Source organism: Phacochoerus africanus, chromosome 3 (genome assembly GCF_016906955.1).
Source record: "Phacochoerus africanus isolate WHEZ1 chromosome 3, ROS_Pafr_v1, whole genome shotgun sequence".
NCBI classification, from domain to species: domain Eukaryota; kingdom Metazoa; phylum Chordata; class Mammalia; order Artiodactyla; family Suidae; genus Phacochoerus; species Phacochoerus africanus.
This window is the reverse complement of record NC_062546.1, coordinates 99,607,359-99,626,193: the sequence shown is the minus strand read 5'-3', so window position 1 is coordinate 99,626,193 and position 18,835 is coordinate 99,607,359. Positions and strand designations below refer to the sequence as shown.

Sequence of the window (18,835 nt, the reverse complement as noted above, 5' to 3'; positions counted from 1 at the left end):
GCATTCCCACCAGGTGGCCCACTTGTTGCAATTGATGAACCTCATGGACTTTTGATCCAGAGCCCAGGATTTCCATTAGGGTTACTCTTGTACATTCTGTGGGTCTGGGCAGGTATACAATGATGTGTAGGCACCATTATATGGTCCTAGAGAGAGTTTTCACTGCCCTAAGAGTCCTCTGGGCTCCACTTATTCATCTCTTCCACTGGCCCCCAACCTCTGGCAACCCCTGATCTTTTTTTCTGTCTCCATTGTTTTGCCTTTTCCAGAATGGCATGTAGTTGGAACCATTGAACATGTGACCATTTCAGACTGACCTCTTTCACAAGTCACATGCATTCAAGTTACCTCCATGCCTCTTCATGGCTTGATAGCTCATTTCATTTTGGTGATAAGTAACATTCCACAGGTGAATGTTCCCTCTCCAATTTATTTATCCACTCAGCAACTGAGGGACATCTGGGTTACTTACCAGTCTTGGCAACCATGAACAAAGCTGCTGTAATCATTCCTGTGCAGGTTTTTGTGTGCATATAAGTTCTTAACTCCTTTAAGTAAATACCAAAGAGCATGATTTACTGGAACATAGAATAAGAGTATATTTGCTTTTGTAAGAAACCACCACACTGTCCAAGGTGGCTGCACTGTTCTGCATTCCCATTGGCAGTGATCAGAGTTCCTGTTGCTCCAGGTCCTCACCAGCATTTGGTGCTGTCAGTGTCTGAATTTGGGCCATTGTGATGGGTGTGTAGTGGTGTCTCCTTGTTGCTTTAATCTGTAGTTCCCTGATGACATGTGATGTGGAGCAGCTTTTCATGTGCTTATTCAATATCTGTATGTCTTCTTTGCTGAGGTGTCTGTTAAGGTCTTTAGCTCATTTTTTACTTGGGTTGTTTTCTTATTGTTGAATTTTAAGGGTTCTTTTTATATTTTGGATAACCATCCTTTATCAGTTATTTCCTTTGCTAATATTTTCTCTTAATCTGTGGCCTGTCTTCTCAGTCTCTTGATGCTTCCTTTGGAAGAGCAAGACTTTAAAATGTGTACTTCACTTTGAAAGCTGCTACATGAAAGGTATCTAATGGAGGGGAGATGACTGTCCAGTGCCATGTTCGAGTGTCCAGGGATGGAAATCATCCTGCCAGTTCCTAGGGGCCTTCTGCTCACATTTTCTATAATTTTCTATCACTTTGCTTTGCTTCATTTATGAACCAAGGGATATAATCTAGTGCACAGAATTTGCACACATGTTATTCAACCAGGAAAAGCATGATTTCAAAGAGGTCAGGTTCATAAAGACGGGGAAGTGTCAGGGAAAAAATGGCATAAAGCTACAATGTTGAATTTAGCAAAAATAGCTACCCTCTGTGCGTATTGCTGTATGACCAGTTCTTCCTTACATGGCTTCTTGAATAGTCTCTCAGACGTTCAAGGTTGTATCCCATGTGAACACCCTGTTGCACTTGAATTCTTCTTCCAGATACTGAACAGGATTCTCAGATGTCTAATCCAGGTCTGGGGCCAGTGAGCTCTGGAATCCTGGAGCCTTTGGTTTGTTAAGGGTACTGGAGAGAAACTCCACCCAGAGCGTGGAACAGACCTCCCAGGAAATCTGTGCTACAGTGAGGTCCATTTAGATACAGATTTCCACAGTCTCACCGCCCCAGTCACCATTTATTCTCAGACTCAGCCCCAGGAAGCCACTCAAACCCAGGCACTATCTTTACAAAGAGGATCAGGAAAGTCAATCAATAAAAGAAGATATCCTTTTTGTTAGTGGTAATATCTTTCGGGAATAAAATATGGCTGCAGATTTCATAAAAAGGAATGAATACAAATGTCTTCACATTTATTTTAAGAATCAGATCATGTTTACTGTTAGCCCCTGTTCCTATATAAGGGCTTTCTCAGAGTCTTTGTCTCCTAAATCTCAAAATAAGCGTCCAGATGACCTTAAACGTTCAGTTACTTCAAGGAGAAAAAATGAGCTATACCAAGATTGACAGTTTTAGGGTGACTGAATTAATCTTTTCTTTGCCTGTGTAGTAATTTCTGTGTGGGGTTAGGTGTCCAAAGGGGAGTTGGGGGCAGGTGTCCAGGAGGAGATGGGGCAGATGCCCAGGTGCCCAGAGCATCTTCCACGGTACTGAGGGGCATCTGATCTCTTGGATTTTCGCTGCACAAGGCGGTGCCGAGGTCTCCAGCCCAGCTCTGGACATGGGTCTCCTGAAGTTGCTCCTCTCACATAACTTGAGCCAGGGGCTTGTGGTTTATGGTCAACTTCACTGGACAACGCACTCCTTTGCAGGAACAGTCAAAGAAATGTTGCCCTCCTTGTGGGTTTCTGTGAGTTCTAAATCAACCGGTGCATGTGGAATGCCTAGCAAAGCACCTGGCCCACAGTAGGTACTGTCTCCCTGCCCCACCCACCTCTAAAATTTATATGCCTTCAGGAAAGCCAGGCGATCAACTATAATCAGTTATAATCAATTTTTTCTTTATCAAGCCTGAATGTCTCATTCCAACTAAAATTGATTTCTTTATTTTTATCTGTTATTGATGAAAGATGAAACATAACTTTCATATATTTGTAAAGTAGTCATAAAAACTTGCTTTTGTTTTCTGTTTCTTCCATGAACAGTAATCCTATAGTTAAAATTTTGAGTCATCTAGTTAGTAAACAAGTCATCTAGTCAGTAAACGTCTATTCTGACGTTGCAATCATTTCATCTTTGTCCTCTAAACTTGCACAATCCCTCCTATTGAAAAATTTAAAAAACACATATTACACAAGACTCTAATCAATTATGAATGATTTTTGAAAAATTTAATGAGCTAATTCTTACCCATTTTTCCCACTGCCAAAGAATTGAAATTGGCTATTTTTATGTTATGAAACATCATTTTCTTATTTCCCTGTTTATGATCAGGTTTTTAATGAGGCATGAAAGAAAACAAGAAGTAAGCAAGCAACAGGAGTGAATAAAAAAAAGAAATGTAAACACAACTTTTAGGCAAAAAAAAAAAATGGAAGATATGGATTTCCTTCCTTCCCTCCTTCCTTATTTTCCTCCCTCCCTCCTTCCTCCCTCCCTTCTTTTCTCCTTCCTTCCTTCTTTCCTCACTTCTCCCCTCCCTTCTTCCCCAACCCCTTCCTGTTTTCATAAAGCCCTAACACCACAGGAGGCAGTTCAGAGGTGGTCACTGGGCAACCACTGGCTTTCTCAGTGGACTGTGTGGGGTGTGCTCCTGCCCTGGGCTGCAGGGACAAGCTGCCATTAGTAAGCAAGCTCTCCCTGACCTGCCTGATTTCTAACTCAGCCCCTACGGTGAAGGATGGGCAGAAACTCTCCTGTGACCACATACTTAACAAATGATTCAACATTTTTATTGGAACAATTCCTTTTAACTCTTACCAGTTATGCTACATTGAAGATTTTTTGAATAAATGGAAGGTCAGGGAAAAATGGAAGGTCAAGGAAAAGAATGATGTATTTGCTAATTTACTGTGTGATGTGGTGTCTTTAAATGAAACACATTTTAAAATAAAGGTGAGGAAACAATGGAGCAGTTGTGTATTCCAGTCAATTATGTGGGAAATGCATGATATTTTCCGATGTTCCTGAACGGAGCAGATGCTGGGGGTATGGAAATGATGTGTGCACACGATCATTCTAACAATTAGACAGAACTTGAACATGTTGTCTTCCTGGTCTACATATAGAATCATGGTTTCTGGTCTCCCTGCACCATTCCTATGGAATTTGGATACAATTGCTTTTGTGTGGCTTTAGGGTAAGGGTCATTGTCAAACAATGGTTTCTTTGCCAAAATTTTAAGCTTAAATCTAGCTCGTTAGAATAGCTATTCACAGAGGTTAACTGTTAACTTAAAATTTGAATTTAAAGGATCTATACTTAAAAACAAACAAACAAAAAACCTCAATGCATTTTTATTAAAATTTTTTTCAATGTATCTTTAAAGATATATATAAAAACTTCTTGTCATGGTAAAATGTAGTCAAAAGTATTGGATCAGTTACATTTATAAAGTTGTGAGAGTTTAAAAGCACAAATGACACCTAAAGCCAGTTGCAGCATAAACAGCTGGACTGTTTATTATCTTTTAACCTGTAACTGTTGCCTCTCCTAGTTTCATAATGGAGACTGGACTTGCTGGGATTCCCAAACTCCTGGCCCCAGTGCTGCCACTTAAGCCTCTCTGAGGGGTTGTCCCTGCCCCTTCCCCTCTGGTTGCTTGTCCAGCACAAGGAAGTAAAACTGTTAAACTAGATTTCTTCTTCAAACAGAAAGTTCCTGCCACCATCCCATCCCCATCCTCCCCACCTTATTCCCCGCCTCCTCCCATGTCCCCTTAAATGTCTGTTCTAGTAAGAAACAGACACTCAGGCACCTGTCTGTCAGGTGTATATAATTTGAAAAAGACCATCTCTCAGGGTACTTCTAAATCTGTGGAGAACTGGCGACCTTTCATTCTGTGTGTGAATGTCACTCGCAACATGAGATCTATAGATCTGTATTATACGTAGTGCTTTCCCCTTTGTAATTACTAATACTCTATTTACCTGTTCATATTAGCTCAGTATATTCCCACTAATTTTACTAATTTCTAGTCTTTCAAATTTTGGCATAAAAATTTAGCCCATATGGAGTTCCCATTGTGACTCAGCAGAAACGAACACAGCTAGTATCCATGAAGATGCAGGTTTGATTTCTGGACTCACTCAGTGGGTTAAGGATCCAGCGTTGCCAAGAGCTGTGGTGTAGGTCACAGATGTGGCTCGGATCCCACATTTCTGTGGCTGTGGTGTAGGCCAGCAGCTGTAGCTCCAATTCGACCCCTAGCCTGGGAACGTCCATATGCTGCGGGTGTGGCCCTAATAAGAAAAAAAAAAGGCATTAAAAAAATTTAGCCCATAGAATTCAGTTTTTAAAGTTTAATATGACAGTCTATTTACGTTTTCTTTTAGTATAAAAACTGTATTGAAATTTAACACTATAGTAAACTTAATATCCATGTTTTACCTTTCAAAACAAATACAGTTACCAATAAATTTACTTTAAGGCATATCTTCCATGACAGTTAGTTCTCAGCTAAGACTTTTTTAAAAGACCAAACTTTGGGAGGAAATGAGTATGTTTCTGGCCTTGATGATAGTGATGGTTTCATAGCTGTATACTTATCCTCAAATTTATTAAACTGTGTACATTAAATATTTACAGCATTTTACATATCAGTCATACCTCAATAAAGTGGTAAAAATTACAGTTATAGAAAATGTTGACCCAAAGATTCTGAGGCATGTTGAATTCTGTTTTGGATTTCCAGTTTCTCATCAAAACTGGAATACACAAGTTAAATTCCATGCTTCTACTAAAACCTTCTTAGAGTTCTTTTTTTTTGTCTTTTTGTCTTTTTTGTTGTTGTTGTTATTTCTTGGGCCGCTCCCGCGGCATATGGAGGTTCCCAGGCTAGGGGTTGAATCAGAGCTGTAGCCACCGGCCTACGCCAGAGTCACAGCAACGCGGGATCCGAGCCGCGTCTGCAACCTACACCACAGCTCACGGCAACGCCGGATCGTTAACCCACTGAGCAAGGGCAGGCACCGAACCCTCAACCTCATGGTTCCTAGTCGGATTCGTTAACCACTGCGCCACGATGGGAACTCCTTCTTAGAGTTCTTTAAAGTAAAACCTTATCAGCATTTTCTTTACCGTTAATTAATAGATTTTAATGAATGGGTAAATCATATAAAAAGTACACGAGGAAAATGTCCTGAGTTCAGTGTAAGAATTTATTATGAAAAGTGTTTCTGGGAACTAGCGGTGGAGTGCAGAATTACACTATTCAATTAAAAAGGAGTTGAAGTCCTCACGTGTTGTCCAGTCAGGTAACAGAATGGAGTCAAACACATGAGAAACCTACACAGTTATTTCAGGAGTTTCACTGCCTGACAACCCAGAGTCCATGCTGTTAGTGACTATGGTAAACTCTATGGCAGGTACTGTTACTGCCATTTACTTTCAAGTCCAACAGCAAAGCAGAAATGAGTGTGCAGAGAGGTGGTGTAATTTTTACTTTTGAACAGATGGAGAAAGTGTCTGTGGCTGAAATCCATCTTATTTGCTTCCCATCAGAGAGACTCTGGTGAAAACAGGGGCATTGCTTTGGGTTCTATGTAGAATCAAGGATGTGGGGCAGACCTTGCTTCTTGCACATGGTGAGGGAACAGAGAACAGCCCAGGCAAGGGCAAGTTAATGGGATGGGGTTCCCGAAACGGCAGGTGGGGCAGGATGTCCACCTGGTCTCCCTGGACCAGGCCTCCGAGTTTGGGTGCTTTGCTGGGTCCTAAGGTTTGACCACAACAAAGAAAAGCAAATCACTCATAGAGACCGAAGATAAGGTGAAACAGTTTCAGTAATAACGAAATAAGTTTCAAAGAATGGCATGTTCATGTTTCATTAGTCAGGTTATTTATACTTAAAGAGAAAGGGTCAAAAACTGGATAAAAAGGACTTTTTTTAGTCTTCAAAAAAGTTTGAAACATAATCCACTTTTCAAAGTGTAAATCATAGGGGGTAGGATGTTTGATCTCTATTTATATGTTTACTTGGGTATTTGAAGAGATTGCTCCCCCCAAACTAAGGAGTGTGTGTAGAGTAGAAAAGGCATGGTGAATAGCCTATAAAATATTGTTGACAACTAAGATTTATAGCAGGCACTCTCCAAAAAATAAAAAAGAGAGAAGGGGGGAGGGAGATCCCTATGGAATTCACATCACCAAGAAACACTGATGAAATTTGGCAAACATGCTCCACCAGACAGGTAATCAGGAGCTCTGATCCTCACCCAGTTCTGGTATAACTATCTCTGTGACCTCACACATGTTATTGTTCATTGTATTAAGGTCTTCTTTACCTCTGACATACAGACATGTCCCCTGGAACACATTTTGATGCCTTCCTGAGCTCCATGTGGGGCTGTGTGCATATGATATCAGTATTTCTCATTCTCTACAGTTGATGAAATTCTGTTCTACATCAGGTGGACAAGTCCAAGTCTTAACTCTTAGTATAATTCAGGGAGTGATATGAAGAGGAGGGGGAGACCTCCACAGTGCCCCTCTTATCCATTTCTCTCTGATGCATCTCCCCCTGCCGCAGACTTAAAACATCAAGTGGTTCCAGCAGGTCTGACCTGGTCTAACTTATCTTCACACCCTTCCCTTCGTCGTGCATTTCACGTGCAGCAGGAAGGTCTAAGGAGTTTGACTCCTCTCTGCGCTTTGCTGACAGCTCTCGTCTATCAGTGGGGTAAAGTCTCCACCCACCAGACCCCGGATAGGAATTGTGCACAAGATCGGAGAAAGAATAGGAATGGGAGAGCAAGCAGTTTGTGGGGATGGACAGGGCCCTAGTGAGCCATCCTGAGTGAGCCTGGTGAGCCATCCTTGTTGCCCTCCACTCACTTGCAACAAAGACATGGAATATTCCACCGTTCTCTCTGTCATGGACAAATACATTAAAATCTCCCTGCCTTATTTTTTTTTTCCCCCTAACCAGATATATTCAGCTGAATCTCCTCGGGGAGCCATCAAAATAAGCACAAAGGGATATAGTAGGCAATTCTGACAGCAGCTCCCTAGGGCTGAATTCTGTCGGGCTAATCCACACGATTAGACTGAGACAGATGCCCACAGATTCAGCATTGGTAGCCCTACCTCTTCCAACATCAAGCACAATTGGCTTTGCCCTGCTGGAGCTCAGGAAATGGAACTCTTGTCAAGTAGTCATATTGCCTGTTTTTTTGTTTGTTTGTTTGTCTTTTTGCCATTTCTTGGGCCGCTCCCATGGCATATGGAGGTTCCCAGGCTAGGGGTGGAATTGGAGCTATAGCCACCGGCCTGCGCCAGAGCCACAGCAACGCAGGATCCGAGCCGCGTCTGCACAGCTCACGGCAATGCGGGATCGTTAATCCACTGAGCAAGGGCAGGGACCAAACCCGCAACCTTATGGTTCCTAGTCGGATTCGTTAACCACTGAGCCACGACGGGAACTCCTTGCCTGTTTTTTTAAGGGCACTGGACTAGGTGAAAGGATGGGGGAGCCTGGGACCCAGCTCTCCTTGAATGTACTTACAATGCAGTGTAAAACCCCAGAGTGGGCCTTTGATGAGGGCACTTACCCTGTACCCTTCACATCTTTCCACGGCCCAGAGCAGCCAGTAAGGAGATTCTGCCTCATGGTTCAGAGCAGGTGGCACGAGCCGAGCATATTCAGAAGCGCCCTCCTCCCTTCGTGGGGCTCAGGAAGATCCCGCACTGGGCCTGTGGAGAGGAGGGTGGAGGGATCTTCTCATTACATCCCTGATAACTGCTTCTCTTTTCTTCCTTTTCTCACCTCCAGCCCCATCCTTCTCTTGAGCACAAACCCAGACTGGCACATTTCCTCTTTCTCACCCACCCCACAGTCAGGCTATATTCAGAAAAGCTGGGCCCACATATAGAAACATGAATTAAAGAAAGGCTGGGGGGTCCTGGGCACCGAGGTACATGTGGGCCTCCTGGCGGGAGGCTCACCACCTGCACGCATGCCACCTGCCTGGTCTCCTCTCCACTCGCAGCCAAGAGCCAGCTCTGAGAGGGACTTGAGCAGGGGCACAAAATCCCAAGTGTCCTCGGCCCTCCAGCCACACTCACCGTCCTGCTTGTGAAGGCCCTGCCTCCCACTTGACCTGCATGTCCAAGGGCCAGATCCAGCCCCAACAGGGGTTTTCCAGGTTATAAAAACCACTAATCTTCCAAGATTATGATGCTTTTTCCAAATAGGTCATTCCTGCCATTTTGGTGAATTGAGTGATAACTTTATTGCAGATGTGATGCATTATGGCGCCTTAAAATCTGCCTGAGCTCCATAAACATGTTTGTTTATCTCCAAAGAACTGGAACCTTTCTTCCATAAGCTCAGGATTGTTTTACAGGACATAAAAGTTTATCTACAGCCCTGATGGGGTCCTTATATGCCTCTGCTCTGCCCGCACCTTCATTCTAGTCCCAGGGATGGAGATGAAATCAAGTCCCAGGGAGGGAAAGGCATTTGCCTTTGGCTCTGGTGCCTGGACGTGCAGTGACTGCCTAGAACTTGTCACACTGCCCATTTTTGAGCCCAGGAATATCTGAAGAGAGGGCAGCTCCCCAGAAGCTTCCACTTTCAGTGGTGTGGTGGGTCAGAGCCCGATAAGCAGGGGCCCTTTGTTGCTCCGTACCTGCAAGAGCACATCGCTGGCTCCTTGGATGCTAGCAGGTGTTCAGACCAATAGGTGATTCTGATAAAGCAGGACCTGGCCTGGCCCACATTCACTTTGGTCACTGTAAGAGGTTTCTACAGGGGAGGGACTTAAATCAGAGGCTGCCTTAATTCACATTTCTATTAAGTGTTGAGGGAAGAATCGTCATTTTTTATTTGCTTTAGATATATAGCAAATTACTTTAGGCATACATAGAGAAACATTAATGCATGCAAGGAGGGGCGGGGGGCACTTAATGACTGTGTGCCAGACTGTCCTAAAGTATCACACTCCTATACAAATATTTAGACTAACTTCAGCTGTTTCTATTTTAACATTTTCAAAACGCAAAAACAGATAACCAGGAAAACTAATTTTAGACGTGGAAGAAATCCATCATGAGGAAATAAAGGCCATCAGCCTCGTGTGGTTAAAATTGCTACAGTAGCCACTGTATCACTTGACATTGGCTGTGACGTCATCTTACAAACTTTCTAAAGCCACAAGGAGGAGTTTGCCATTTCTGCCCATCTATTTTGTTGATAAACATAGAGCTGCATCTAAATAACGTGTTCTGTGTTTTCCTTCACAGTGGTGAACTGCTCAGATCCAGGCTTTGTGGAAAATGCCGTTCGTCATGAGCAACAGAATTTCCCTGAGAGTTTTGAATACGGAATGAGCGTCATTTACCATTGCAAGAAGGGATTTTACCTGTTGGGGTCTTCTGCCCTAACCTGTATGGCTAATGGCTTATGGGACCGCTCTTTGCCCAAGTGTTTGGGTAAGTGAGGGTCGTTTTGGGTTCTTGTGCCCAGAGCCCCATATGTACCACCAACAGAACATATCCTTTTTTTTTTTTTCAAGTATTGGAAAGGTATTGATTTTTAATTCTCTATACCCACCCCCATCACAAATCATATTAGTTATTATAATATCTTTATAAATTGGCCAGAACTCACAAAATACAACTCAGTCTAGTTTTGGGGAATGAAAAGGGCAGGGGTGCTGGCCTGCTCACATACCTGGCCCCAGAGAAATGGGCTTGGCTTGTGGGCTCCACTCGGGCCTGTTCTGTCTCTGTCCACTTATTACTGCTTGTGTCCACTAGTCCACTTGTGACTGCTTGTGTCCACTAGCAGATGGGCTGACTTTACTTGTCGGACACGGTGCCAACACCTGCAGACCATGGCTCTCTTAGCACTCTGAATCTCTCACCACCATGCACCTGTTTAGACACAGGTTCAGAGCTATTGGCAAAAGGCTATATAATACAGAGCCTCCGTCTATGGACCTAGTTAGTGTCTGTGACCAGAAGGTAGGGCGCTCTGAGGAACTGCATTTGGGCCTAAGGAGCACTTCCAGTGCAGTCAAATGTGAAATGGTTAAAAAAAAATTTTAATTGGCCCATTATGTGTAAAAAAGAGGAAGGCACATTGCCATCAAGAATGGGGTGCTCTCTGAGTTCCTGTCGTGGCTCAGTGGTTAACGAACCCGACTAGCATCCATGAGAACACAGGTTCCACCCCTTGCCTCACTCAATGGGTTAAGGATCCAGTGTTGCCATGAGCTGTGGTGTAGGTCACAGACACAGGCTGGATTCAGCATTGCTATGGCTATGGCATAGGCCAGCGGCTACAGCTCTGATTAGACCTGTAGCCTGGGAACCTCCACGTACCACAGGTGCGGCACTAAAAAGACCAAAAAAAAAAAAAAAAAAAGTCCTGTGTTCTCCTGTGCAGATGAAATTATACATCATCAATCACTGTGGCCCTCCCAAAGATTATTAACAGTCTATTTAGACCATAGAGATTAACAAGGACACTTTTTAAAATCCAAATAGCTCCAGTATTTCTTTCTTTCACTTGAAAAAGCATATTATCTTTTAGTTCAAAGAGAATCATCTTGTGAAAACATAGTGTGAAAATGAAGGAGAAGGGGTCTTTCTCCATGACTTCTTAAAAATCCTGCAGAATCAACACAATCCTTAAAATCAAAATCTTATCTTGTTAGTATTCATTTTGTGTGCACAGAGAAAATGGGAAATGGCAGTTCCATTATAAATTGAATTTACTGAAAAAGAGTCATCGTCCATTTTACCTCTCACAATTAGGGCATTTTCAGAGCATTTTCAGAATAGATTGGTGCTGGGGACATTTTTACTGCAAGTCAGCATCCCTCAAAACCCCCTCCGATCTACATGGAATCGTGCGTAAGATTCTAACTGCAGGAATGCAATTAGCTTCTGTGGAGAAAGCAACAGATGCCTTAATAAAAAAAATGTACAACCTTACATGACTCCCCCCCCCCAAAAAAAAGCACATTTATAAACATATTACAATTCTCATCAAATTTTATGTGTTGGGGTTTCTTTGCCTTCACACATGGGAATTTTTCAGAGAAATTAGTTTAGTTTTGTTTTTTTTCTCCCCAGAGATTTCTCTTGCATCATCCACAGCTTCTTCCAGACTCCCATTAGTGTTTGTAATGATGCCAGCCTGCTCCAGATCTCCAGGAACCAGGCTTTAACTGATCTCATTTTCCGAGGTGGCACATTCCCCCCACTTGTTGTCATTAACATTGGAATTATCATGAATCTGGGAACACAGGATCTCAGAGGAACATTTTGTTTTACACACTATAGCAGTGAAACTCCATCTCTGTTTTTGCTGGTATATTGTTCCACTGGTTTTTTTTGTTTGTTTGTTTTGTTTTCTCTTTCATTTCCCTTGGAACTGATCATTTGCCAGCCATTTCACTGATTCGGCTCTATCTGGCTTCTTTTTAGGACTCTCTTGATAAACTCTAGTTCCCGGGTGAGTGGAGGTCAGTGTTAAGATGGTCTCAGTGGAAGGGCTGATGTTACTTGGGATGGGGCAAACCCTAAACCTGTCTTTCTGGCTGCTGTCACTTTGAGTTGCCGGTGACGAAGTGCCGATGTTAAATCAGCAGGCTTTGAATAATCCTTTGTCTGCCTTGGTCCACCTAGCTGTTTGCACCGTGTATGAAATCTTCCCATGTTATGATCATTATACAACTACAGATGTGATAAACTCATTTGAGTAATAAAAAAAATGAAAAAAAAAAGATACATGCACCCCTATGCTCATTGCAGAACTATTTATGGTATCCAAGATATGGAGGCAACCTAAATGTCCATCAACAGAAGAATGGATAAAGAAGACATGGTGTGTGTGTGTGTGTGTGTGTGTGTGTGTGTGTGTATAAAATGCAATGATACTAAGCCATAAAACAGAATGAAATAATACCATTTGTAGCAACATGGATGGACATAGAGATTATCATATTAAGTGAAGTAAGTTGAACAGAGAAAGACAAATATCATGATATCCCTTATCTGGGAAATCTAAAAAAATGATATAAATGAACTAGCTTACAAAGCAGAAACAGACTCACAGAGTTCAAAAACAAACTTACTAAAGGGGAAAGGTGGGCGGGGAATAAATTAGGAGTTTGGGATTAGCATATACACACATATATAAAATAGATAATCAGCAAGGACCTACTGAATAGCACAGGAAACTCTACTCAATATTCTGTAGTAATCTATATGGGAAAAGATTCTGAAAAAGAATGGATATATGTATATATGTATAACTGAATCATTTTGCTGTACACTTGAAACTATTACAACATTGTAAATCAACTATACTCCAATATAAAATAAAAATTAAATTAAAAAAAGAAATCTACCCATGGTTAACCCTAATTTTGGACTTTATAGAAAGGAAGAGATAAATCTTTACCATCCTATGGTAATCTGGATTCTGGAATTTCCCTTTTTCGGGGGATAATTATGAATAGATTATGGGTCTGATTTGCTATAAGTTTAAAGAAATAAATGGAATTACATTATTTTATAGAACAACTTGAAGGAAAAATTCATCAGTAATTTATTGTTATTATTTTTTGCTTAAACCTTTTAGATTGCCACCTATTCAAAAAAATAATGTTAGAATGGTCTTTCTAGACATGTGACTTGGAAGACTAAGCAGATTTGACAGAGTTTTGTTCCCAAGCAAAGCTTTTGATTGTCATAATAACTGAAGAAATAATGGAAATAATTCTGATGGACCTACTTTAGTTTCTAATATTGTGTATAATACCTGCTTATTTAAGATGCAATTAAGGACTGATGTGGAAAAAAAAATCTTTTTAAAACAAAAATGTAAACTTCTACTGTAATCAAAGCTATAGTAATAAAAAACCAAACAAATAAAAAAACTTCAGAGACAGATCCTCCCTGGATCTTCAGAACACATGTCTCTTCAGAGCAGAGGCAGAGTCACCTGAAATTGGCATTTCTGGACTATGGGGAACTGCAGGATATGCCAGGGTATTTAGGTGTTTTTCTTTAATAGATGAGATTGAATCTATGAGGGACCCTTATCAACACGAAACAGCACAGTAGGATTGACATACACATTTATTTTTTATTTATTTATTTATTTTTCTCAAGCTATATCATGCGGGCACCCAGGAGTCCCTGCCAACGCCATCCTCAGCGGAGATCTGTTTACTTACGGGGCGGTGGTTCACTACTCGTGCAAAGGCAGCCAGAGTCTCGTTGGCAACAGCACCAGGACCTGCCAGGAGGACAGCCGCTGGAGCGGAGCCCCGCCCCACTGCACAGGTGGGCATGCGCACCAGCTCCTCCTGGGAAGTGTTGGGGGACTGTATGGTTCCCCGAGGGTGTTATCAGTCCCTTTTCAGCATCTTCTTCTCCTTCACTACCTATCACTTCCCTTTTCTCCTGCAGGAGTCCCAGGAGTTCCCACATGGTCCTGAGTAAGAAGCTTCCTCACCTTCACTCAGTTTGCCCCCTTTTATCTCTCTTTTTCTGTTTCCTCTCAGTTCTCCCACAACTTTCCTGTTTCAATCATCAGTAATTACACCGATACTCTTTGGGAAAAAAAATTTCCTGAATGTTTCATAATAAATAAATAGAACTCATCAAATCAGCGTCAAGCCTCTGATTTGATGGTTTTGCACCCAAAACTCCCCACCCCAACCTGTCACTGTCATCACCAGCATTTCCAGCGAGCAATGCCTTCTCCATCCCTAGGTTCATTTCTTCCAGAGAATCTCAGTTACTGTCACAACCATGTTTTAATAAGCTACTTTGATTTTAGTTACAGAAGCAATTTTAGTCTTCTGTCTTTGTGCTGTGATAAAGATGATCTTTCTCATACAATTTCCAGAATGCTGTATGGCTCTGACCCGTGTTCCACACACCTTTACATAAAGTTCATTCTCATTTAAAACAGCAGCCATGTTTTAAGTACTCCAATGGCATTTACAATTGTCACGTCTGTCTGTGTCTCCCAGGAAGTAACCCTGGATTCTGTGGTGACCCGGGGACCCCAGCACATGGCTCTCGGCTTGGAGAGGAGTTTAAGGCCAAGAGCCTTCTCCGCTTCTCCTGCGAGATGGGCTACCAGCTGCGGGGCTCAGCTGAGCGGACGTGCCTGCTCAATGGGTCCTGGTCAGGCCTGCAGCCTGTGTGCGAGGGTGAGTACACACCAGCCCAAAGTCAGCCTGCACAGCTGAAACCATGTAATTTGTCCTCAAATGACCAGTATGCCTCACAGATCCTACAAATCTACACTCTTTGTACCACTAAAATGTTTTCCCCAACAAATGTAGAAGAGGATGGTGAAAAACCCCATTGTGTGTACAGAGATATCCAGACTGTTCAAAATGTCAGATGACTCCAGCGCTGACCTTTGACCAGTCATAATCTACAGGAGGCTCTGGTCTTGTCTGATGACAGTCTCTGTGTGACTCTGCAGTGTCCGGGGTGCTAGTGGTAACAGAGGAAGGAGCTGTGAGTGGGGCAGAGTGAATCACTGATGGGAGTTCCCTGTGGCTGGAAGAGGTTATCCCCAGCCTATTGGTGGCCCTTGTCCAGCATGCTCTATTACCCAAGATGCTAGGGTTACTTTCTCTCTAATATTTGGAGTGGGCATAGTTTATTGTCCTCTTTAAGAGCCATAATAGAGATGGTGGGAAATGCCAGTAACCACAGTAAAATGCCTGGATCTTTGTGGACACTGTGTCTTGTCTTGGCAATGCCTGTGCCCTGAGACATTATGATCCCAGAAAATAACTGGTCTAGAACTTAGATAGGTCAACTTTAAAGTTGGCATGCAGACTTCTCGATGACTTAATTTTTGAGCCTAAAATGGTTGCACAAATTAATTATCTATTTTTACATGTATAAAACACTTTCTATTGAATTTTACCCACTTGAATAAATGCATACAATATCAACATCAGAAATACAGATCAAGTGTCCTTCATCTCTCTTTTCTCTACTGTGCCATCGCTACTTGTGCCTGTCCCTTATCTGATGACATGTGTTATATAGATAAACAGAAAACAGTATGCATGTGTGTAGTCTGACTATATTGTACCTCATCTAACTAAATCATGTCATCTACATATTATGAAATTATAACTATATAAGATAATCCTGCCCATGTGTTTGTGTGTGTGTGTGTGTGTATTTTCACTCAGCATCTGAGATTATTTTAGAGACATCTATCTATGTATAGAGATATGTGTATATGATAGTCTTAGCTCATTTTTGACTCCAAATTGCCTCTTGAAAATCAATTTAGTGTCAAATTAAGATTAGGCCCTAAAGAAGTTGACTTAAATCAAATATAACTGAATAATTGTGGGAAAAATGTCACCTGCAGCTGTGAATTGCAGATATATACTATTTTTGTTGACTGAAGTATCTAATTATAAATTAGTAGACTCTCTTACCCAGTTTTCTCAGTTCCCTTCATCTTGTAGAAGTTTGAATATTAAAATTTGTATGATAGCATGTCTTTCTCACCAAAACCAGAGTGCTTTCTGTTCTATAATATAGGACCTCGAAGTTATAAGTGACTTCTGTAATCTACATTTACACCTGAACTAACATTTTCTCAATATTATACCTGTGAATTTTTGATCCAGAAGTATTTCAACATTATGAAAATTAGGATTTCCACTTCAGTCCATCCCATATTAAATGGTAGTAGGTTCACCTTCTTATTGAGAACAGCTATAAGACAACAAGATATATGAGGCAAAGATGTTAATTATTAAACATCGGTCAGGGCCTGACTCTGTTCCTTAGGAGAAAGTAGATACATGAGGTAAACTCCATAATCCCCCTGTCATTCTGTGTATGTTTCTTGATATAAAGCTGGGAAGTGGAGTCCAGTTGGTACAGTGGCTTGGTGAGGTGATGAAGTAGAAATTGTTCTAGGCTGCTAAAATGAAATTTGCAGAAAGGTGAATGATCTGGAAAGGGGGAGCTGAAAATGGGTGACCCAGGAATCCTGTGTGGGTATTCACAGGGTGACTCAGCTGGGAGCTGGGATGACAAGCTCGGGTGAGACTCAGGGATGCGAAAATCTTCTTAGAGGTGAGCAGACCTGTGATCTGAGAAGTTACACTGCACTGAGAAACACTTAGGAAAACGCTGGAGACACAGCCAGTCAGAGCTTACTGTACTCTGGGGACATTTCACGGAGGCCTAGAGAGCTCATGTGTTGAGAATAGGCACCACTCCCCAGAATAAGGGGAGTACACTGGAACCGAGAGCAAATCATGCTAGGACTGAGATTAAATAGCTCTCAGCCAACAGAGAATAAAACTGATGACAAGACCCAAAGGATCCACAACTGACTTAAAAGCCCACCAGAACAAAATCCAGCATCTTTTAATGGAAGGACATAATCCATGCAGTATTGCATTCACAGTGTCCAGCATATGATACAAAATTACTATATAGGCACAACTCAGAAGAACAAGACCCATAACAAATTAGCTAACCAAACCAACCAACAAACAAAACAGGCAAAATAGAAATAGAATCTGATCCTGAGATAATACAAATGTTGAAAATCACACACAAGGATTTAAATAAACTTAAAAATGTGTTCAAGACTTTAAGTTGAATCATAAATAGGGAATCTCAGCAGAGAAATGAACATAATAAAAGAGAGTCAAATGTTAACTCTTGGATTGCAAAATACATTGTCTGATATAAAAAGTTTTCTGGATGAATTTAGCAGATTGAAAAGGCCAGATGGGTCAGTTAACTTGGAGACAGGGCAGCAAAAACGGTCTGATCTGAAAACAGAAAAAAGATGGAATAAAATATCCCAGCACAGTAAGTTCCTACTGGATAATGTAAACAGTTTAACATACTTGTCAGTGGGGTGATAGAAGAAAAAGGAGAGAGAAAATAGTGCAGAAAATTATTTGAAAACATATTGGTTAAGAGTTAACCAAACTTGGCAGGGAAATGTAGCTCCCAACAGCTCAACAAACCTCCCTTAGAAACATTCTATCCTCTTAAGGGTGGTCACTCACTAGGGACTGCACATTCTGTATTAGGTTTGTAAGAACTTTAGTGTTGCAAATTTAAAAGGTGAAAAAATTAAGGCAGTCAAGAATGAGTAATGTTTTCCATAAAAATTTCACTTTGTTGCTGGGATACAACACTACGAGTTCTATTCCAGCAAAACATAAATTGATTTATTTAATCAGGAGAATTTAATTGGAACTCACTTCATGAAGTACCTTACTTAGACTATGCAAAGTGCTTTTTAAATAATGTTTAGGTTATCAAAAGTTAGAAATGCAATGGGTTCCTATAAAATCCTTATAATCCGTGTGCAGAAAGTAGAGTTACTAAAAAGTTTTAATGCTAAAAGTATTTCTCAGATATGCAGTATCTCACAAAATTGGCTGCTTCCAAATTGTACAGAAATCATGAGAAGTTGCATAAGTAATAATACATGTTATACTCACTAAAACAACAAATGATGGGTAGGAATATATGACTAACCTCCCCTCCCCAGACACTTAAAACTCAAAACTTTGGAGAATCTGTTGCTTCCTTTTTTTTCTCACTTGTTTCATAGGTTCATATCTTTGGGGCACATGTTATTTTCTGTAGAAAATGGGGCTATCCTCAACTTTTTCATTGCCATGAAGGTTAGCCATGACCATATATATTAATCCCCTAACCAAAGTCACCTCCCTGCTGATGAATTTACCTTCTCTGAATCTTCGAAAAACATTAGATCATGATAGACATTTCAATAAATTACAAAAAGGAAGTGTTCATGAATAACAAGAGAAAAAATACTTAAAAAATTCTTAAACATCAAAGAACTTAAATTTCTAATATATTTTCATCACTTTAAATCATGTTTTTTGTTGTTGTTGTTAGTAATCTAGTCTTTTAATCAGAGGCTCGTTCATGAAGTTGCTCAAATATAGCTACATCATTGGGGTTAGTTGCGTTAGCCAATTCTTAATCCTCTTTCCCATGAGATTATGATAAAGTCTACCTTGTATTCAGGTAATGGACATGTGATTAAAATGATGATAACGAAAATAGCCATACTACTATTACTAATACACCAGATGATTTACAGGCATTTTGCACTTAGTATGTGTAATCTTACAACAACAAGGAGCAATTATCTTTATTATACC

General features: G+C 41.1%; 1 protein-coding gene across 1 annotated transcript in view; it reads left to right on the top strand.

Moving 5' to 3' along the window:
* CSMD1 (CUB and Sushi multiple domains 1) overlaps positions 1-18,835 on the top strand; it is a 1,865,356-nt gene that overhangs the window by 1,816,698 nt on the left and 29,823 nt on the right. Inside the window, exons 55-57 of the mRNA XM_047772241.1 lie at positions 9,900-10,088; positions 13,785-13,958; positions 14,654-14,836. Of these exons, the coding sequence (XP_047628197.1) occupies positions 9,900-10,088; positions 13,785-13,958; positions 14,654-14,836 (546 nt within the window). The remainder of the gene's footprint in view (positions 1-9,899; positions 10,089-13,784; positions 13,959-14,653; positions 14,837-18,835) is intronic.